Source organism: Branchiostoma lanceolatum, chromosome 4 (assembly GCF_035083965.1).
Source record: "Branchiostoma lanceolatum isolate klBraLanc5 chromosome 4, klBraLanc5.hap2, whole genome shotgun sequence".
Classification (NCBI taxonomy): domain Eukaryota; kingdom Metazoa; phylum Chordata; class Leptocardii; order Amphioxiformes; family Branchiostomatidae; genus Branchiostoma; species Branchiostoma lanceolatum.
The window spans coordinates 24,989,720-25,013,013 of record NC_089725.1 but is presented as its reverse complement, the minus strand read 5'-3'; the positions used below and the strand labels follow the sequence as shown (position 1 = coordinate 25,013,013).

The 23,294-nt window shown below is 41.0% G+C and overlaps 3 protein-coding genes across 8 annotated transcripts; 2 read left to right on the top strand and 1 right to left on the bottom strand.

Moving 5' to 3' along the window:
- Nucleotides 1-1,549: 1,549 nt before the first annotated feature.
- LOC136433605 (peripheral myelin protein 22-like) lies at nt 1,550-4,658 on the top strand. The gene is made up of 3 exons (XM_066425982.1): nt 1,550-2,000; nt 3,218-3,373; nt 3,898-4,658. Exons 1-3 carry the CDS (start codon nt 1,802-1,804, stop codon nt 4,104-4,106), a joined length of 564 nt encoding a protein of 187 aa, XP_066282079.1. The 5' UTR covers nt 1,550-1,801; the 3' UTR covers nt 4,107-4,658.
- Nucleotides 4,659-4,768: 110 nt separating this feature from the next.
- LOC136433602 (transmembrane protein 62-like) lies at nt 4,769-18,988 on the bottom strand. Of its 6 annotated transcripts, none has more exons than XM_066425972.1 (16): nt 18,749-18,988; nt 17,819-18,027; nt 16,699-16,810; nt 16,042-16,179; nt 15,716-15,761; nt 15,212-15,359; nt 13,298-13,422; nt 12,710-12,832; nt 12,082-12,237; nt 11,198-11,357; nt 10,746-10,856; nt 8,837-8,960; nt 8,040-8,102; nt 7,681-7,791; nt 7,114-7,232; nt 4,769-6,618 (listed from the first exon to the last, which is right to left on the bottom strand). In XM_066425972.1, the coding sequence occupies exons 2-16, from the start codon at nt 17,993-17,995 to the stop codon at nt 6,283-6,285; spliced, it is 2,049 nt and encodes a 682-aa protein (XP_066282069.1). In that variant the 5' UTR covers nt 17,996-18,027; nt 18,749-18,988; the 3' UTR covers nt 4,769-6,282. The 6 variants fall into 6 exon arrangements, with proteins under 6 accessions (XP_066282069.1, XP_066282068.1, XP_066282070.1 ...); XM_066425971.1 differs by lacking the exon at nt 7,114-7,232 and adding an exon at nt 6,935-7,053 and having other exon boundaries at nt 18,749-18,987; XM_066425973.1 differs by lacking the exon at nt 7,114-7,232 and adding an exon at nt 6,935-7,053 and having other exon boundaries at nt 8,876-8,960; nt 18,749-18,987.
- Nucleotides 18,989-19,106: 118 nt separating this feature from the next.
- Nucleotides 19,107-22,859, top strand: LOC136433604 (protein FAM177A1-like). Its single transcript, XM_066425981.1, has 5 exons — nt 19,107-19,235; nt 19,774-19,938; nt 20,882-20,948; nt 21,251-21,348; nt 21,685-22,859. Exons 1-5 carry the CDS (start codon nt 19,125-19,127, stop codon nt 21,817-21,819), a joined length of 576 nt encoding a protein of 191 aa, XP_066282078.1. The 5' UTR covers nt 19,107-19,124; the 3' UTR covers nt 21,820-22,859.
- The last annotated feature ends 435 nt before the right edge of the window (nt 22,860-23,294 follow it).

The following is a 23,294-nucleotide window of genomic DNA, read 5'->3' as shown; positions in this document are numbered from 1 at the left end:
CTCCGTATTGTTCGGTCATGATTTGCTACAATTTCGGTTTAAAAACTTGACATATTGAGCTGATGGCACCCACTCATAAGTATAGACCAGTTACTACAGCTGACTATAAAATGTCATGCAAAGATACAAAAGACATGTTGCCGATTCTGAGCATCATCCAAACACATCGGAACAGGCCTGTCCTTGGTGCTGAACACCATCCACACACATTAGAATGAGCTTATCCCAGTGGGGGACACCATCCAAACACATGAGAGCAGTCCTCTCCCAGACGCTTAACACCATCCAAACACTCAATAACCGTCCTTGGTGCTGAACAGACTCTAAACACTTTATAACGCCAGAGACGTCAGTTTGTTCCACTCAAGGTGCGCTTGAAAAGCACAATTTGAACGTAGAAATAGGGAAATAATCGCTCGTGAATATCGTATCTATCGATTCCGGTCCTTTGTGCTTTTTTATACGTAGATTGATCTTAAACAATTCTCCTGGCAATAGTCTATTGTTCACTGAATATAGTATGTAGGTTCCAAATCACCATCGATTACGTGGACTATCTTTTATACACATTATAAAGAAGGGTAGTTTTCGTAGTTAAGCCCATGTGAGACGGAGGAATGCGTAGTCTTTTTCATCAAGCATTTACATAACTTGCACTCTTGAGTTTCTGTTGTTTGTCTTGCTAATGTTCGTAAATTTCCCATTTCATCTACGAACCCAAGCATATCACTAGGATCTCCCAACAATGACTGTTTGCTCGTCTCACGTTCGACATCACAATCCCCTAAAGCCGGGTTTTACCGATTCCATTGAGACAGATTCTAAAGACAACATTCCTTTTTTTGCAAATGATAGTAGATCCTTTAATACATTGAGAAATGCTGTCAGAGGAACTCTCGTGATTTTGGCAACAAAGGATCTATGAATTATGCATACCGACCCATTTAGGCTAAGGCACCTGACGGGAACACAATAGCTCAGGACTGTTCTAAATTCATTCCTCCGGGGGAGGTGTTAAGTTGGAATGGATTGGGAAGGAATGGACCTTTGACGAGTGTGCTGCGCCGCTAGCTTTGGCTAGAAAAGAAAATGGGTGGCATATATCTCTTTGTGATGAAATTTACCAACACTCAGCGGGCCTCCGTTGACATTTACCTTGCAAAGTGGGTAAAGGTAACTGCTGAAGCTATTTGTCAAGGGTACATAACATGGTATTTCTAGAAATGCCACGCTTCATTCTATAGTAGGAGTGGAAGCCGTCTTCTTTCATTGGAGACACCATAGGAATGCTTGCCCCTATCGTCTGTCAAGAATGATTACAAAATAAATCAATAATCTTTTTCTCTTACTAATCAAGGTGATAACCTTTCATGCTTGTACGTGACCTTTGAATGGCAATATATATAATAGAGCTTTAGCGGTTCTAACGCATTTTCGGTGTTATAAACGGTAGTTTTAACATTACTTCAGGCTATTATATCCGCTTGAAGTCGCGCTATAGCGCAGGATAATCTTGCGTGCCAGGCGACCCCGAGGTGGAATCACCTAAGCCTAAGGGAACGCCCAGACCAGTCACAGGCAGGTCGGGGTCGTACGTAGCAGTGCAGCAGGCTGGTCTTCAACTGGGGAAGTCAAGCGGAAAACCGTCAGTGGTTGAACTACATGTCGAGGCGCGGATCGTGGGAAAAACATCGATACAACTAGCATTGTCGTTTCGCTCTTTCCAATCTGCGTCTACAACTCTCGGGCAGTCGATCTAGGATAGGATACGAGGGGCTAAGATAGTGGAAAGGGGGTCACAATGGTGCTGTGTTGTCGGATGCAGGAGATCCGAGCCCTGGCCTGTGTGCTAGCGGCCGCCACCCTGGTCTTAACCGTCGTCGCCACCGCCACCAGCACCTGGCGAGTCACGGAGGAGACCTTCTTCAGAGAGAGCTTCGGGATCTTCATATCGTGCAGATTCCAGGGGTACTATCGGAGCTGTAAGCTGCTGGATATCGGTACGTCACCCATCTTTTCTACAGTTGTACACGTTTTTCATGTCCAAGGTCAAGCACTGTTGTTTAGAAAGAATGAAAGGAACCATCATGGCGTCCTGTAGCTTAGCGTGTCCTTACTGTTTTATCTCTGGGAAAGGTCAAGAAACACATTTATTCCAGCAGTTGTTACGATTCTCTCACATATTTTGTGTGCATGGGGTAGCAGAGAACCCCAGCCGTTCGTTATTGTCCTTGTCTTTTATGTGAGGTTGTCCTGTATGTGTGGGCATTCTTTGGAGTAGTTCCCCCTTGGAGCATATGACCTCAATTGTTAAATCCTTTATATGGGTTTTCGTGACAAAACCTGAGGTGAATTTTCAAGTTGTAAAGAAAAAGTCGTCTGTTTTTCGTGCAGTAGTTTTCTTTGAATATTGTTTGACCTGTACCCGAGCGGTAGATTGTGTGCCACTCGGCGAATAGCTTGTGGCACGCCCAAATCAATTTACACTAGAAATTCGACTATATTTTATGCTCGGGATAGCGTGTAGACCATTCCGCGGCCATAATGGTAGCACGGTGTTATCGTTGGACCCCATGAGTCACACTAGTGTCCTAGTGTGGACTGTTCTCATGTACAGCATGTACTGTTGGGGCTCTCTTTCAAGAACTGGCCAAATCGCGTGACCATTCTTATACATCGCCGAAACATAGAGAGGACCACCAATGAGAGAAGTAAGGGCATGAACGTTTCAGTGAGTTGTAACGTTACGGATTCAGAAAACGCCCAGGTCCCATTATCATTGCTCATCCGCTCGTTACTAACGCACTCGCTTATTCACCATAACAACAATCCGCTGTCACTAATGTGTATAATCTTCGTTCGTCAGTGGGGATTAGGTCTTTAATGTTCTTAATGCCTAACGGTTACATTTCAAGATCCGTGGGGCCGCGTCTTTAAAAGGGGAACGAAAGAGGTCCAATATTTCTCCGACACTCGTATTGAACAAGGAAGGGATGAAAATGTGAAGAGGTGGTCGCAATATTCCTCTAACCTCTAATTCTACACACATTTAAAGATATAGTACAAGAAACGATGAACAGGACATATTTGGATTAAAGCCAAACGACTAACCAAACAACTGCTGGAAGGATGTAAGCGCCTTCTAGCAATTAGGATTTGAACTGCTAGATAGACAGACCCACAATCGCGCAATAAACTTCCTTCTGTTCGGATCCAGCGAGCAGCGAGGGCTGGCTGCACGCCGTCCGGTTCCTGATGGTGTTCTCCATCTTCACGGCGTTCGTCGCCCTGGTGTTGGGCATTCTGGGATTCATCTGTATCTCTCACAAGATCAACCAACCCAAAGTAGCCGGCGCGCTCATGATTCTCACAGGTGGGTCCGATAGCATTGGTAACTTTCTATTAGCTCCAGGGTAAAACACCGAGATGCACTGAGATGCTGTGTCGTTCGGATAAGATCAGGATATGCGGCATATAGTCCTTTTACGGTTTGCCAGAAGATTATGACCAAGTGACAGTAAATGCATGTCTTATTTCTCTCATTCTGTTCAGTGTCTGCGAAAAATTAAACATTTCTCGATCTTAAGGTAATATATGACCGTGGTTGGGGCACATCATGAAAATAGAATATTTCTATCAGACCTGCTAGTTTTAAGGCCCGTATAGTATTTTTATGATTTTCCCCCTCCAATGTCTCAATTTGACTCCTAAACTGAACGGCAAAGTTTCGGTTTCAAGTTCACGCCTCAGTTGGGCGCGGGCATTACTTGGAATAGCCACCCCCGCCCATCATCACGTTATTGCGGGGGGGAAATAATAGGTTACAGGTCAAAATGAGCAAGAAAACCTGCACATTTGTTGCTTATAACACGTGCCGTTTTTCTATGTTGTCCGTAGGTCTCCTAATCATGATCGCCGCGGCCCTGTACACCGGCTTCACCCGTGACACCCTGGGTCCTGGCGGGGTCGTGCTGTACTGGGGGTACTCCTACATCATCGCCTGGGTCTGCATGGTACTGGCCCTCATCTCTGGGCTCCTCTTCTTCCTCGTGTACGACTTGCCCAAGGACATGTGGGACCCGTATGAAGGCAGCATCTATATGTAACTTCAGTCAAGTCATTCACAGGCTTCGTATAGTGTAATTAGTGTTGGACGGGAATGAATAAGTTGTTACAGTCTAAAGCCATGATTTCTCACAGAACCTACAAATGCATGTAGTGTGCACTCAAATATCCAGCAATGTATGGTTACGATAATCAAAGTATGTCTATAGCAGTCAGTATTCTTAGTACACTACACAGTTTAGTCCTCTTTCAAATGTACTTCATCAGCTCTCTTCAGATTAAAAGAACACAAGGTTTTTATCAAAAGAATGAATACTGTAAATGTTGCAGATCAAAGGTTTAGGTCCATTGTCTAACTCTTAAAAAAGAACAGCAAACCCTCAGATTTTGTAAAGGAACTACACATACCACAATATGTGTCACTTGTTCTTGACCTTTCAAAAATAGCAATGGCATCTCCTGCCAGAATCATATACATGCAGTAAGTTTGCTTTCATTGCAAAACAAAAGTAACTAAGTCGTCTAAATCAATTTTGCTGTATGCCATTGACTATTTTGCATAAATGTGTGAATAAACAGTTCTTTGTCATGTCTTTCTAAGAAGTGTTGACTCTGTCAGGACAGTTTGCAAATGCATGCACTAAGGTTTGATAATTTGATTTGATCAAGTACACACAACAGGTCACAGAAAATACAATTGCAGTGTTGTTGAAATTTGCTTTAATTGATGAGGAAATCTGATACAGGACACCGCAAAAATGGATAAATAGTTACACCAAATTACAGTTGATAAACACATTCCTGACTTGTGCACCATACTCAAAAGATTGTGTGGCAATACTGTGCTCTCATTTTCATACTATATACAGATACAGATACTTTCAATTCCACGACAAATATACAAGTACATCCACAAGACAACAATGGCTTTGACACATATTGCAGTCAACCAACCAAATCTGAACTTGGCTGAACCTCCTTTCAATGAAACAGGCTTGGCTTGTATTTGCCCATGTAAATATTACACCCTGGCTTTCACATCAGACATCTAGATCTCTTACTGACCAAAGTGACCAGTCAAATTAGGACTGGGTAGGAATGATGACTATACATGTATACATGTACATGTGTATCAACATTTGTATACAACAACAAAAACATTTGTATACATCTATTCCCTGCACTTCGTTCCACAATTCTACATTTCAGCTTGTCACCTACCTAGACTTCAAAGAAGTGAACTTTAATAGGCTTTTTGTGATGTTTCATTGAAAATAAACAAAAAAGCCAGTTTCACGGCTAGCCAATGTGGATAATGTTCTATAGGCAAATCTTGTTACAACCTATCACCCAACATCAATTTTTACCAACTGACAGGAGCTAGGGACAACCCTAGTATGGCAAGTTCACAAGACATTAAAACTGCAAAGACAACATCAATAATTTATCCTATTGTAACTTCATGTACTTCTCAAAGATTTAGATACTATATTCAACACAAACTAACAGTTCTTTAACACTAAGTACCTACCATATCTAACATACATGCATTTTGGTACACTGTGGCTTTTAAGTAGCTATTTAGTGAGGCTTGTGGCAAGAAAAGTATTGAAACATTTGAACCTTTTATCAGTAATGTAACATCCATTCCCCATACATCATCACATTACACAAATATGTCTTCTAGGACTGCCTCTTCAATAAAATTGTTCAACAGTTGGCCTACATGTATTTAATATGTCATACCTGGGCCTGATATGGGTGTTCCAGACCGTGTGATAACTATCCGTATCACATGAGGTTCTAGCCTTGTATCACACGGGCTTCCATAGAATATTTTGAATGCATTTTGAGCGTGCCGGTTGCGCCGGTATGACATAAATGAAATACAACACGGTGTCATCACCAAATTTCATGTTGGAATCCATGTATGTATACCTTTAGTTACAATATGAGAAGGTACTGTAATACATGTAGAAACACAGATAACCCACAGTAATGCACCACATTTACCTGTGTTGGCATCTATCATACACACCTTGATTTGGTAAGTACTGCATATTGACTACATTAGTTGGATTTCATAAGTACATAATAGTACATTGTACCAAATTTCACACATATCATTGCAACTTTGCAACTTATCTCATCCCAACTGCACAGCTAAAATAATGCACGTAAAATTCAAACTTAAAACCCTGAGATATGTAGTGTGCATCATCTAATAAGGTGTGCGACTTTCTCCTTTGGCAACGTTCGTACCTTATAAATCAGCCAGGCAGCGAGAAGGAGGGACCACGTACGTAGAGGACATATTAGGAACGACATGGTTCCATATGCAACCAGGACCCAGTAGCTGGAATACAACTGCCAGATGAGAAAAAAGGCCCCAAACCCATGAAGTCGCAGCAGCCCAATGAGCTGTCGATAGAGCTTGTATCTCGGTTTGGCATGGTTGTTGGAGGCTTGGTCGTTTTTATGGTTGAGGTGCCATAAGTGGTTATCCAGCAACATGGCAAGGTAGATTGTCAATGGCACATGGAAAAGGGCAATCTGGAAGCAAATGCATAGAAAAGACATTACAGGTAGTGTACTTGTTTACTCTATCATCATGTGTGTGTGTGCATGCATGTGTGTGCATGTGTGTGCATGTGTGCATGCGTTGTGTGCGTGTGTGAGTGAGAGAGAGAGTGTGTGTGAGAGTGAGAAAGTGAGAGAGACACTACAATAAATGTATGAGTGTGTTTGTGTTGTGGTCACTGTCCCCACAATTAAACATGCTCGAGTCCATAGTCCATACCCAGTGTTGATTAACCAAATGGAATAAATAGTAGATGAAATTCATGACATCCTCAACAAAGTCTCTTACCTGTACGGAGGCAAAGGCATACGTTTTTAGCCCCGGCAGGTAGCCACCGGCTATGTACGTCCCATGCATGAAGAGTGCACCGTAGTGCCCTCTGATCAGTTCTCCAACATACCAAGGGCCTAAGACAGCAGAGACAGAAAGAGAGCATTGACAAATAAATCCTTCACCGTATTCCTAACCTGTAGCGTAGCATAGGCATGTGACCAGAGTCCTGGTACGTAGCCGCCGGCTATGTAGATCCCGTGCATGAAGAGTGCACCGGAGTGCCCTTGGATCAGTTCTCCATAAAACCATGGGCCTGATAAAGCAAAGACATGCAAGAAACATAAAGTCATTTGAAGCAGGAAGACTGGATAAGGTAACACAACTGTGCAGATATATCCACTCACTCTGTGCCACTCTGCAAGCAAAATTCTGGAATCATGACTCGATAGGGTAAGAAATCATCTTAATCAAATGCTGTTGGTACTACTGTATTACAGTGATGCCATGCTGCAAAAAATTGTCATTCAAAATCAGCATGTACGATCTGTATGAATTGCAATTTTCTTCTAATCAAATCTGGTTATCGCCAAAAACATTGTCCTTATTTGTGCTGCATAAAATCCAATCAACTCTCTCATTGGGTCAAAATTAGTGAAAGACATACCAAACCTGAGGCATTGAAATATCTTTCACATTCATACACACATACTGTTCATACAGCCTAGTAGCAGTGCTTGAAAATACTCTTATTTGAGACCCACCAAAAGGAATGTAGACGCCGAAGCAGAAGAGCGGGTAGTAGAGCTGGTCCACCTTAGTCAGCAAGGACAGCCGGGACAGCCACTTGTGTACAAACTGCCGTGGGTACGCACCTGGAAAAAAGGGAGCTTTAGTTTACAACTAAGAAACAAATTTTGCTACATTTAAAGCAGAGAGGTTAGGAGACATTACATCCCATTAAGACATTAAAACAGATAACTGATTCAAGTCAACTAATTTCATGGCTTTCACAATCTTCAGTTAACAAGGATTTATATTTATAGAAATATGTCATAGAAATTATATTAGATGTATGAATCTATGTATCAAGTCTTATTGATTCGAGGTGATTATATATTACCTTCATTCATCATCATGCGACACCATGTCGATATTCCCAGTAACTCCAGTAAACGAGAAAAGCCTGATGGTGTTCAGTAAAAAAAACAGATTCGAACTGAGGTCACAGAATAATCATTATCTATTTCTTTTAAATGATCTAATGTTTAAAGATCTATAGGCAGATGGAGAAAAAATAAATGAAAATGTTCTATGAATAGAAATGATTATAGAGAGAGTGAGTTAGTAAAGTGAGGACTTGGGAATTAAGGATGATTCGAGGGTGATTTTAGCCTGATATCTAAACTTTTCTAGCTCTGGCTTGTTCCTCTGATTGCTTTCCAACAGAATAGTCTGGCACATGTCCTCATTTACACATTTGGCCCTTACATCCTTGATTATTTTGGGCATAAAATAACATTTTCAGAAGCAGGGATCAAACTTCTGATGCCTGTTTGAACCCTGTTGCCATTTTTGCTTGGAAATTTGCTTGTTGGGACAGAAAAAAATGTCCCCTCATCCATCCCAAAATCTTGAAATGAAATTGATGAAAATATATTTTCGTAAACTTAAAATGACAGATTTAACAGAAAAAATTAACAACATGGGCTTCCAAACAATGAATGGGATGGGAAAAAATCTAAAGCTGGAGACAGCCCTGCAGGCTGAATAAGTGAATGCCAATTGCTATTAACAGGTGCCAGACTTTTCAGCAGGGTAACAGTCAAAGGAGCGGACTGCAGCTAGAATAGGATGGATATCAGGCTGGGTGATTCGGGAGAGGATGTAGAGACATGAATGAGGGGGAACCCTTATTACCACAGCCGGCACCACCAGCACTGTCCAGGCTGGACCCACCTGGAGGCAGGGCAGGGCTGGAGTAGCGCAGGACGGGCAGGGACAGGACACCGGCAGTGAACACCAGCAGGAACACAACCTTCATCTGGAACAAAGGATAAGTTAAAACCCTTCCGACATCTTTCGGTGTATAGGCAAGGCAGCTCATGACTGCGACTGAAATGGTCGCATAGGTGACCGGAATTACGACCATGCAACTGGATTTGAAATAACGGGCGCACAGTTCATCGAATGAAAAGACAGTTATACTACATGAAACTACAGTGTACTACATCAAATGAATCGTTTCATCAGGTTGGTAAATCACTACTTTTCCTTCACCCCGAGGAAGGTAACAGATAGCTACATGTAGAAGGGCTACCAAACCATTGGCAGATAATGTGTACTAGTTGTGTTCAAAGTACCTTAATACCAACATCTTCATACTGGGACAATGCTGTATCACTCAATTCCTCAACAAATCTGTTTTCATGTAAAAAAAAAGACTGATTGTGACAGTGTTCTCGCCAGCCTGAAATTTTTACCCGTCATTTCAATTTTCCTTTCGGGAAGAACATATCGAGCGGCGAAGGCGCGAGGCGTCGCGCCGGAGGCGTGACCATCCTAGGGGGGTCCGGGGGTATTTTCCCCCGGAAAATTTTGGAATCTAGACCCTCTGAAACGCTATTTCCTGCATTTTGAGGGGCAAATTTCTTGGTAGAATAAGCTTAGTTTAATGACATCTCTTTCGGTGAAAAATTACACAAGGGTTTCAGGCTTAATTTTGGGGGGAGGCGTGCCGTCGATCATCGCGGTAAGATCGAATGTTCACAACTTCACACACAAGCTACACTTCTATGTTGTATACAATCGGCAAAGAAAAGAAAATTTAGCGCAACAAAACTTTATTACGTATCTACGTCCTACAAAAAATACACACAGAATAAGTCGGCAAAATTAAAATTTTTCAACACTTGTCCCGTATGCTCCCTGTATTTATTGAACATAATGAGAAATTTGACACCCTACTTTGAGAAAGAACGCCATAAAGACGTCCATTTTTTTCTCCCATGGATGTTTTCCACAGTTAATTTCTCCGGTAACTGCACTGAATGTCTTCAAAAGTTGTCGATTCAAGCCTTCAAACAGCCGCTTCGTCGTGCGATCCTTGCGATCCCCGCCATTCCTCTAACATCTCGCAAATTCACGCTTAGCTGAAATCACGCGAGTAGCGAGACTCGCATGTCATTGGTCGGTATTTCTTGACGCGACGGAGACGACGCACTGTGATTGGTGGAATAGAATATCTGAAGCCTGTTTACCATTTCTTACGGGTAGAAAGCGCATGCAACTCAGCCGCCGCGGCTTGAAACTTTAATAATGTTTTACAGATTACAGAATGCCTGATAGCTATAGGAATATTTCTGAATTTTAGGCTTCTTTGATAACAATAACTGACGGTGAACCGAGAGGGACAAAACAGAAATAAACGTCAGCCCGATGCGACCAGCCAAAACTGTGGGGAGGGCGGCGCATGACGCCGAGTTTTCGGCGGCCACCAAATACTAGTATCCACCACGGCGCTCTTTGTGTGGCTAGGGTTGTCGCCGACGGGCATTAGAAATGATCTAGATCGCCCTCGTCGCGATTTTCCGGTGATCCTCTGGAGTTTTTGCAAAATTCTAAACTCTGTCTAAATTTCTTTACACACCTATTTTTGTCCATTAAAAATGACGGGTTGGGCAAAAATTTTGTCCGTCATGAGCGACAAAAACCCGTCAAATGACGGGAGGACGGGCGCTGGCGAGAACACTGGATTGTGATGATTTGGTGAAAAAATCACTAATTTTCGAACAAATGATACGTCCTCTGAAAGTCTGAGGAAACCCACCAGCACCAGCCAGTCCGTCTGCAGGATGACTGTTTGGACAAAGGAGATGTTGGTTCGGCTGCCGTCTACTGAGAAGGGGTGCTCCTGGCGCTGGGTACGGCCTTTACTGTCCTATATGGGAAAATTAGTATTCAGTAAAAAGGTCTTTGCCATTTGATAGTATAAATGTAATGTAATCATAGGACTACATGAATACATTTCTAAAAGGTTTTTGGACCCTTTCACTACATTATGTAATATTGTGAGCTTTATGATTGCATATCAATGATTTAATTTTGCGTATGTGCCAGCTATTATGCACATGTGATGCTTTGCAGAAATTTTACTCATAACTATTCTATACAAAATGGCATATGAATGTGCAGATAAAGCACTCTTCCGCAATGATCTAAACATTTTAAAAGTTGTGTTCCATGTAAACAACATGTTCCTTTTCAACACCCAAAACTCACAGAGACATCCACAGCAATGGTGTGCAGGCCTGTTCCATAGTCTGCAGGGTTCCAGGGACAGGTGAATAGCGGTCCCTCCACATGACTGCCCTCACAGAACCTCACACCATCCAGCCACACTACCACCTTCTCTATGGGATCTGGGGAAAATGCCAGCACCCTAGAGGATGGCAAGAGACATCATAGTTTGGTTTAAATGTATCTAACATCAACTGTCCCATTAAAAAAGGACACAGATCAGCCATTCTGTGTGATTGGCTGTACAATTTTCAAAACAGGCTCCCTTCCTCAATGGCAGTCTGTAACAATGTAAAGACAGCCTGTCTACATATGTGGTCTACATATGATAATATACTGCCGATTCTACTGGCAGAGATCCCAATCAGGAGCCTGACAACTGAGAGTCTGATCAGGATACTAAGAATGTCTTAGGATGGTCTCAAATTTACAAATTCTAAATCTCAAGCCAACCCAATGATCTAAAGAATTTCTTTGCATACAATACCCAGATTATGTTTCTGTTATCTTATGTTGACCTCTGACTTCTCCCGCTCACTTTTAAGTTTCACTATATTTGATTTTGTATGATTTTCTGTTTACCAATTGTATACTAGTTATTTACATTTCATTTTATCATTATGTAAGTGGACTCCAGGTAGAATAGTGGTTCTTTATGTGACACAGTGACTGGCACTAATGAAGAATAAAACACACAAACAGACAAAACTAAAGTTGAAAAGTTCTGAATATCTTTCAAGGGAATGTCTTTCAATTTACAGCTTCTGATCCGGATCTCTACTGGAAAAATCAGCGATTCTGTAAAACTTGAATCTCTACCCTGACACATGTATATCACACAGGGTTACCAGGATGACATCACTAACCTGATGTGGGTAGAATGTCGTATCCTCCCCAGAGGTTCATGGGAAGGTGTTGCAAACATGGCATGTTTTGGGTTGGTCACCAGGACCACCGGCCACTCCCCGAGTTTCACATCAACGAATGACAGCATGTCATGGTCAGCAGCCAGCAGGCGATACCTACATAGAAATTATGGAATAACGACATGACACTGTGATCTTTTGTCTCAATTTGGAAGTTCTCCTACAAATTGTTTTTATAGTAGAAAACTAAACATCAGTAAGGAATCTATCATGTAGCCAAGACCAAAGCAGGCAGTGTGTCAGCAATTGTAAGTCTAAAAGTAACTATTCTTCCTCCCATTAGATCTATTGTACATTTCAAAAGTTGAAGACTTTTGAAACTATGACTTTCGTCAGTTTGGGTCAACAGACAAACCTGCACTTGTCACAATCCTATCCAATCCTTCAATTTTAGTTAGTCTTAACTTTTAGCACATTGAAATAGCTGTTTGGTTACTCTTTTGGTTATGGGTTTAGGCAGCAGGGAAAGATTAAGCTACAAATTTGAAGACATTGAAACAATGACACCCTCATACTACAAATGTATGTACATGTATTTTCTGTGATAAACAATGAAATTGGAGCTGACCTCCTGTTGTTCATCCAATCAGACAGCTCCAGCTCTAGTGTCCCCCCGTCCTGCATGGAGTACATGACAGGGAACAGGCCGCCCAGGTCATGCAGGTGACCACACAGGTAAGCTATCCCATTCCTGGGGAAAACACAGCATTAGTGAGTCCTCCATTACAACATGTATTCCAAGAGCAAGCGGTGTATCTCGAAAATATGTCATTGACACAAAGTTGTTTTATTAGTTGTTGCCTTGAGACAAACATCAAGATGACAGTAATTCTGGTAGTGTATATGAGTAAATCATATTAAAATTCTATGTCTAGAATGTTATTAAGATAACAAGTTATTCCCTGCCAGGCTGGAGGCCTGTCCACCCTAATCCGGGACCTCAACTCCCTCCTACTTTGCCTCTGATGGAGTCATATGGGGGTAACGATGATGATGATGAAGTCAAGCTGAGTTTTGTAATGATAATCTTAAGGGCCTGGAAGAGAGCCATAGAGTAAACAATTGATTATCTTTTTTAATCAAGCTGCTTATCACGAAGATTCCCAGTTAAGCAACCAGAAGGCCATAGCTACATGTTTGCTGTTGTTGCCAGTACCTGATGACATGTTTGATGCCTGGGTTAGGAGACAGGATGGTAGCAGTAGGGTGATGTCCCATCCAGATGGTCATGTTGCTGTGGACTGTCTCATCGGCAAGGCTCTGCAGGGAGGCTAGGGAAGACTGAGGACAGAACATCACAATATTCAACCTTCAGAACCTAGATACTGGTAGTCAAAAGTTAAAGGCACCCAGAGCATTTTATGAGGCTTGAAAACTTGAAATGTTCTAGTTGCTGTAATCTTTATGAAATTGACATTTGATGCCACTGTTTACCACATTTCCGTGCAGATTTCTTGTCAAAAGTGCTCAAAAGCGGCACGAAAATAAGCTACATTGTGATCTTTTAGTTTCACGTGCCTAGTGTAAATAGACCAATGAAAAGCTGTGTGTACTGGTTGAAATTTGCAGAAAAAGTCTAAAGATTTCAGAAACAAATTTCAACAACTTGCAGTTTGGCATACTGATAGTAATAGTATACAGACACTGTACTATGAATTGCATACTAAACTACGCACAAAAAGTTCGGAAACTTAACTTTGGTTGATCATATCTCCGTTGTCTTTTACCGATTTTGATGCATTATATATCATTATAAAGCTTGTGTGAGTCCCTGTTCTATGATACCAAACTTATTGTGATTGAAAACCCACGGAACAAGTACCAGGACTAATAACGTGAGTGGGTCACAGCGAAAAAGTGCCCAAAATTCCCTGTTGGTGTCATACGCGCGCTGTGACATCCTATCGGTATGGGCGCGGATGATGATTCAATATATTGTTTCCTCAGGTTCTAAGGTTATTTTTAGAACACAGACCATCGAAGGTTATTTCTAGCAAACAGAACATCCAAGGTTATTTTTAGCACATCGAAGAAACAATTGTTAACACCACATAAACACCTGCGTCCTGCAACGGTATCGTCATCCACAGGTGTTATTTTTTGTTATTGTTTCACAACAAACATTGGGGTATGGGGAGGCATAAACTCAAGGGGAAAGACAAGACTTGTACCAGGAACCCTCAATGCAGAAAGATATCGTGACACAATACTTGATCCGGTGGCCATCCCTTTCCTCCATAACATGGGGCCGAATGCCTTGCTGCAAGATGATAACGCCCGCCCACACCGGGCAGGGATCATCGCCGACCATCTCCAGCATGCAGGTGTAGAGAGGATGGAGTGGCCCTCTAAGAGCCCGGACCCGAACCCCATCGAACATCTATGGGAGCAGCTTGGGCGAGCTGTCCGTGCAAGACACGGTGGCTGACCTAGGACGACTGCTGGTCGAGGAATGGGACGCTATCCCACAGCATCGCATTGCGCGACTGGTGACGAGTATGAGGGGGAGGTGCCGTGCTGTAGTAACAGCGCGTGGCTGGATCACCCGTTACTAAGACTCCTTGCTAACCCGTTACTAAGACACAGATTGTTGGTTTTGATAAAGAATAAACTTAGCTTTCATGAATATGTCTTGTTTATTCTTGTTGATTTTTCACAATACTCTCGTACAGAAGTCAATATCAACAGAAGAATATGTACGGAATAGCATGTTTGACTATAGTAAGGTAATCTGGGCACTTTATTTCTTCGACTCACTCACTTTAGCAGGCCTGATGCTCGTTTCATGAACTTGCAATCACAATAAGTTTGGTATCATGGGAAAGGAAATCAAATAGGCTTTTAAATGATATGTAATATATTGAAATTGGTAAAAAAATAACGGAAATATGATCGACCAAAGTTAAGTTTCCGAACTTTTTGTGCGTAGTTTAGTATTGCAGAAAATAGACAACTAGCTTTTTATCAAGAGAGTGAAGTATTTGCAGCCCTGACTCTTTTTCTGATGTAGGCTCATTTGAGCAGTATGTATCTTATCCCGTAATCTCATAACAAAGACAATGCACCAGACCTCATTGAGATAGCCAAAGAAGTTGAAGGGTCTCCTGGGCCCGGGGTTGAGGCAGGCGTCTAATGCCACAAAGGAGTAGGTTCCAAATGGAGTCTTGTGGGCGTGGTGGTACGATATCTTTCCTGTCTGCCCCATGGAGGAGTACTGTCTGCAAAAGGAAAGTTTGGAAAAAAAATACTCAACTGTGTTTTAAGGCTAAGAACAATAGGTACCTAATGTGTGGTCATGGTAGCTGGCGTAGTATGTGGTAGCAGTTCTATGAAGAAGCTAATAAGTTCCTATTTTTTAAAATTATAATAGTTACTTATTGAAATTTCTTTGCTTTGTTCTCTTTATACCTGTAAATATATTCACTGGCACTGCTAACTGTAGAGAGAAGTTTGAGCATTAGAGTTGAACAGAAAGTTTTCAGTATTAATGAGTGTACTGTTGATGCTGTTCTTTTCTGAGTAGATATCTCCATTTTAGATCACCTAAATGTTTTCCAACCAACCAATCACATACCTGAAGAAGTTTCTATTGCTGTGCAGTGCAGGGATATCAAAGGCATCTGGAAGGCACGAAAGCAGTGGTCAACATTATGGGCTTGCTGATACATCAAAGTACTGTTGACTTAAATAAACTTGTAAGGGCCTGGTCACATTCATCGTCATCATACGATCACAAACTTGGGGCATGCTTGTGATAGCTGTGTATTCGTCTAAAAAATTCAGCTGTCTTGTTACCAAAGATGCTGTATTAGATCCTTGTTGGCGGTTGGTTCTGTCACAGCCTTTTAGCCTAAATCTGAAACACATCCCTTGTTGATGTGATTACAGTTCCTAACTCACCATGGTTGCCTCTGATGTCCATCCACAGTGTCCTCTCCATAACGTTAGTCTCCTTCAGCACACCATAGTACGTCCTCCACTCCACCTCATACTGCATGGACCCTCCCCGGTCTATCGTCTTAGCATCTGTCAAATCACCTGCACAAGGCACACAAAAGAGGTTTGGGATAGATCATCACTTATACAGATACTGTAAATTTCTTTACTTTTGTACTGGTTTTATTTTGCAGTAGGAGGGAAAAGAAGCCTTTTGCAGTGTTTGTGGTTGAAACAATTCAGTAGTCATACAAAGGAGGCATGTGTTCGTAGTGTCATGAATTCGTACTGGAGAGACCACCGTCAAAACCCTGAAAATAAAACTCCCCTGAAAGTTTCAAGAATCATAGAGATCTTTACCGATACACTGTAGATTAAATATGCCGATTGAAAAAAAGATTACAAGATAACTGGGTAGGAGAAAACTTTATCATCAGCAACTATCAATAGCAATTATTCATTGTTTACTCAGATCTGTACATAAATTCAGATGCTGTGAGTGTCCAATACTAATTTCCCAGGAAACTTATCCAGAGGGGCACTAGGTGATTTCATCCGGACAAAAAGTCTGAAGCAACAATAAAAAAAAGAGGTTTATAAATTTCTACAAGCAAAACTTACCGGTCACCAGAACCATTGGTGGTTTAAAGACGTCCACATTCTCTGTACAGAACTGCTTAAAGTCTGTCACTCTCTGTGGGTCGTAGAACCTGCTGATGTGGATGTCTGACACCTGCACAGGGAAACGAGTTAGAAAACAAATCTCATATTCATGATTCACTTTTCTGTTTGTCTACGAGTACATTTACACTAGAATTACATATGTTTAACCGTGATTGCTGTTTGCTAATATGCAAAAATTCTGGCCCTCAAGGGAGTGACAGCTGGCACAGAGGCTTATCCAATAAGGTAGATGTAAATTGTACCATTTATAGACATTACTCTCTATTACCATACTCATTAGCTGAACCATACATAAGGTACATAGTATATATATATATATATATCTATAGCAATCATCAACAGGAAAACTACCCAATTGTAACAGTGGGGTTCAAGCGTCACTAACTGATCAGTCTAATTGGTCCGGACCTTTTAGCCTAGCGGTTAGTGCGTGCGGTTTGTGTGCAGGCAGCCCCGAGTTCGATCCTGCTACTTGTCTATTGTGTTTCACTATGATTATGAAAGACATCTTCCAGAGATCAAAGTATATACATGCAGAAATGAGATACAAGATACTGTTTGGTCTAGTAAGACATACTCAGTAATAGATTTGATACCGCTCCATGATACAGTACCCTGGGACCCCCTGAGCTTGTCAAGTGCAGAATGTAAATCAGTGACTGTAAGGTTATACGTGACACAGAACCCCGGACAACATGCCAAAGATAATTGTCCATGAATCCAGTGGACATCATAAAGGTCAAATCTATGTCTGAGCTGTTATGACCAGAATAACCTCCATATGTTCATCAGAGGTCCTTTCTTCCTCTGCAACAGAGACAAAAAGCTACCTAAGGTGACCAGCAAAGGACACACTTTCAGCTGTCTAGTGCACTTTTATCAATTTCAAACCAAAATTTAAATCATTTTCGATAAACCTGCTGGGAAGGAGATCTGAAAAATAGCCCTCAAAAGTGCCATGATGTAACAATGCACTACTGTTGCAGCTCTGAGGCATTTCTCAGGGTGGTGGATACATGTGACCTGGAGGAATTATGTTACTAGATCTAGACGTTACCTGAAGGAACCATAATAAGTTGTCTGCCGTCCCCCCAGGATAAGGAGGTTGGTGTGACCGTGGGTGCTGTGGCAGGCTCCTCACATCTACTGTGTACCTCCCCTTCATGTAAACACACAGCCAGGACAGCACAGACACAAACAGCAGGACAGCTCCCTTCAGTAAACCACTGGCCATCTTCTCTTCTCCCTGAGTCCTAAAGTTTAAGTCTAATGGGGATCAACACAACAGTTTTACTGTAAATTCATTTATTTTTGCGTGGACTTATTTTCATCATAGGAGGGGGAAGGAGGTTTTCGAGATGTCTTAACTTTGTGGTTGAAACAATTCTGTCGTATGCTGAACTGATAATGCTTTTGAGACAGATATTCGCGGTGTCCTGAATTCACGATGGAGAGGTCATTACAGAAACAGCGAAAATCAAACACTACGAACATTTGAGGATTTACAGTATTTTTATTTGATCAGCAAACTGCTGACTCAAACCATCATATAAGTTAACTGAAAACACTTGAGGAGAAATGATGACCTTTGATCGGGGACATGGGGGATTGTTTTTCACATGCAGTCATTGTTTCTAATAAACATGCTACGGGGTCTTGTTACACCCTTGTTTCATAGCATATTCCGTTTTTGAGACTACAGTAATGTTCTTGCAGTTGCAAATTTTTGTCAGGTTTATGTTATATTATGTTACTCTCAAAAGTGTTTGTTCTGAACAAAAATAAGGTCAAAGGGTTATCGACTTAATCAGATAAATCTCTGGGATACGCTCAGATCAAGGACAACAACAGACATCACCAAAACAGTGATCAGCAAAGGCAGTTGAACAAAGAGCCTTTTAAGGGCAAGAACAAAGATCATAATTTGAGGAAACACACTGCACACTGCGGCAATATCATCCGATCACAACAGAACATGTCATCTTACCGGTTCAACGGTCGACGTTCCTGTCCCTAAGGTCACATTGCCGGTTTTCTCACCTCAGGAACAACTAATATCGCTTCTGAATGTACATTGGGTGTCTTTGGTTACCGTATTTACCAAACAACTGGCTGGCTACCCGTCCACACCTGCTGTGCCCGGCACAATGGCTCACAGATTATCAAATTTGGTCCTGATGATTTCTCATCATGCCGGCATTGCGTCATTCTTTCGGTTCAAAGGTCAAGTCACGGTTGTCATCAACAAAACGCCAAATTATATCAGAAAACCCCATAATTCACAACAATAGTACAAGTGTGAATTTGATTTTTCATAAGAAATTTTTTTGTTTTGGTTTAACCTTCTCCGTTTTTACGAAAACATGAGAAAGGGTCCCATGAGAATGACGTCATCTCTAGAAATAAGCAAGATGGCGTCGTCAGGTGTTTCGGTTGTCGCTACAGACGATGTTTTACTTCAGGACAAACGAATGGTGAAGTATCATTACCAAAACGTGATTTCATTTATACGGAAAAATTTGTGTTAGTTGATTGATATCATTCAAATGTTCTTGTTACGAAAAGGAAAAGAGTTATGAGTGTCACAAATTATGGGGTGATGGTGGGTGTCATGACGTCAGGTTGTTGTTTTTCTTGAGATACTATACTCAATACATTTCTGTTCAAAAACTGGTATTGCTAAGGATGGGTTAGCCATTCCAGATGATATGATATGGGACGGTGTTATATAACCGCTTGATGTAAAATCTATATTGATTAAGTTGTGAGAAAGCAACCAAAACGAAATCGCAAGCAAATGTGATAAAGCCACATTACCTATTTAGAATTATAAGATATTGTAAACATGTACTAGTATCACACATCATGTACTTGTGTCACTAGCTTTGTATGCTTTTGATGTACTACAATTACATAACATTGTAACTTTTCCTGAATTGTGACAAAGTTTATGTTGTGAGTTAGTCATGACTCACAGTATTTGATATATCAATGTATCTCTTAAACCTTAAGGATGACGCCCAGGGGTTCCACACAGTGAGCCTGGATGAGCACCTGCCCAGCTGTCCTGCCCGTAAGAAGAAGCAGCCGCGGCGTGTGCTGCACTGCAGTGATGGGATCTATGAGGAGTTCAGCACGGATGAGGAGGATGAGGTGGACGAGCCGACAGTCGACCCTGTAAGTCATGTAGTAGGTCCTTTCATACTTCAACTTCAACTTATAAGGCCCCCAGATAACCCCGCGAGGGGCAAAGTAGGGGGGGAGGAGGTCCCAGGCTAAGACGGGCAGGCCTCCAGCCTGGCGCGGAAAGACTCAACGGTGGGAGTCGTAACAACCACGCCAGGCAGGGCGTTCCACTCTGGAATGGTGCGAGGGAAAAAAGAGTATTTGAATGAGTCTGTTCTAGCGTTGATTGTTGGAATTTTAGAGTCTGAATACAATTCTTCATTTGCAATAACATCACAAATCAGCACCATCTTGGATGGTAAGCAACAACAAAAAAGTGAAAATGATGGCAAATTTTTCTGTCTGCTAGTTTTGTAATTTTTATCTTATTTTCGAGTTCCTCCCTACATGGCCAGCATCTGCTGTGCACTTTGTAGGCATCAAACATCAATAAATTTCATCAAAGGTGGCTGACTTCCCATTGCTAAATCACAACTGTGACATCATGTGCAATTGAAGAATGAGCCTACAGTCGACCCTGTGTGACTGTAGGCGATGTGTGAAAGCAACAATCACTTCCCATATGAGGCACAACAATCACTTCCCACATTTCCCATATGAGGCACATTAAGTATTTCAAAAAGCACTATATAATCCAGACTGTCCACTAAATGGATAAAAGATGATTCAATGTACTTTTAATTAAAATTCTGTTGCTTCCTCTTCTTCTATGCTTCTGGTATCTAACCCAAAGGACCTGGTATGTATGTAGCATATCCAACAATTAGTTTTTACCAATGAATTTCTTTTCACCATCTAGTCTATGTACACCAACAATTGTTAAGTTGCTGTCTTTTTTACATGAAATGATGAATAATATTCTTTCTTAAGTTGTACTGTTCTGTAGAACTGAAGAGTGTCAAAAATTACATTCTTCTTTTTTTGTTCCATTCAGAAAACTCTGACCTGGGGCCCATACTTGTGGTTTTATACAACCTTCATGGCAGGCAGAGGACTTGCAGGTAAGACTTCTAAAGAAAAATATTTATGATAAAAAAAGCATGGACTTGAAAAGGATAAATTTTATGTAAGACACAGCAAGATAATGCAGTAATTCACTGTAGAGGTTCACAATGTTAGTTTTCTAGTGATATTGCTTGCTGCATGGTACATAGATATCTGGACTTCAAATCTTGATCTATGATGTCTTCCACAATGTTGACTATCAAGATATATTCCTAGCTTTCTCATCACCAGAATACTGATAAGAATCCTTCCTCCCTGGTACTATCTGACATCTTTCTTATTTTTTTATTTCCTGTAGCTTGTGACTTCCTGGGTGAAAAGCTGGCCTGGTTTTTCGGCATCACCAGTCCCAAGTACCAGTATGCTATAGATGAGTATGAGAGGATGAAGAGACAGGTCAGTATTGCTAACACTAGAGTGAACATGTCTGTCTATCATAACAATAGCAAAGTGTTCTTAGCATACCCTGTTATACACATGTTTGCCTGGTATGGAATAATTCCCTTCAAAATGAAATGCAAGTACTTTTGCAAACGTCAATTTTTTTTTAGTTTTGAAAGGTACATGTAGATAGAAATGTTTATGTATGTTTGTCCTTTATTTTTTTAATCCATGAAGCCATTTTGCTTCCTATCCCTACACATCTTTTTTTTACTGTCCTTGCTGTAGATATCCTCTCTCATTCTCAGTGTAAGTAGGTAATATAATTATTGTCCCTTGACAATCTGTTAGGACAAAGAGGAGCAGGAGGAAGCAGAAAGGGAGGCAGAGGCTGAGAGAACAAGAGCCAATCAGCAAGAAGCCGAGAAGGTGAATGACATGGAGGGCGGAGCTACAGCTACTCAAGCTGAGCAAGTGGAGTGTTAGTGAAACTGATGAAGGCTCTCCAAAGCAACTACAGTGTAAATCATGAAGTGTTCGCTGCGGTTTTGTGTTCGTGGTTTTTGCAGTGAACTCATCACACAGCACACATGTGCTGTGTCTTGCATTGCAATATTTTGGTTGTGTCAACTCAATCACGAACTCAAAGACGCGACAAACTCTTGATTTTCACCATGCCTCAATATCCAAGTGCTGCAAACTTTAGTGAATTAACAGTACAAAGAAGCATATGGAGCTGTGAAACTGTCTTTTGATGAGAATTAAAAGTGTAAATATGAGAGTTAAGGTAACATTGCACACCCTTTGTATATGAATTTCGGTATGCCTTACTTTCTACCTTGAGGTAAATATTTTGATATCTTTTATTGCAGGAATATAAATAGTATATATCTACAGCATGGTGATACATGCACATTACAGATAACAGAAAGGAGAGTTTAATGTTAGTTAATCCTCTGTTACTTTGTGCATTTATGTTCATTATCCTACCAGACACATGTCATTGTTGCCAGTTAGCATCTTGGAACAGATAAATGAAAAATCATGCTCACACAAAAAAATCTGTGAGTACAAAAATGCATTTCTTTTATGATTACTGAAACAGAAATATTGGGTGCCTTGTCCAAATTGAACACACAATTGTGTAGTGTAGACGACTCATGTAGATTTTTAGTCTAGCTTGGAGTGTACCACTGAAAGATAATCTTTGTTTAGTTTAGCCAGAATTTTTCTTAGAATTGAAATGTACATGTATACATTAGTTGCCTACAAATTGATTTCAGACTGTATAATTTTGTTACATAGATGAAAATTTGTTTCAAAACATTTAAAAGCGATGACAAATATTTATTAGCACAGGAGTATAGTAAGTATGCTTTAGATTTTTGTAATTGAACTAATTAGTTGGCGTGTGGTTAGACTTTAAGTCTGATATATGTCAGAACTGATTTTTTGTGCAGAGGAAGGTTTTTGTATATATTTATGTTGATTTAAAGTGAGTAATAAAATGAACAGTGCTGTAGTAATTTCAGTTACCCTTTCTGCTGGTGATACTGAACTTGGCAGAACATTTACACAAGTTAACTCTTCCCAATCATAAATTGTTAAGGGCTACAATACGAACAACAGTCTGAAGACCCAAAATCTCCATGAAATTTGGTTTTATATATGATGTGTTTTACTATGGAGGCATAGATTTTCCTCATTACCAGCTGTTGGGACCTGGGGAATTCTTGTCCTAGATTTGAGACTAACAGATGTGACAGGTGTGACCTCCAACCACATGCCTAGAATGGAGGTGTAGATATTCCTCATTACTTATGCAAATTCAGTCCCAATTTGCATAATTTGCACTTCAGTTTGTACATCCCTGTCCAACCTGCCTGCATTCCAAATAACATGAAAATCTGTTGTTCCTTTCTTCAGTTATTCTCCTTTGAAGATTATCATAAATACGCCAT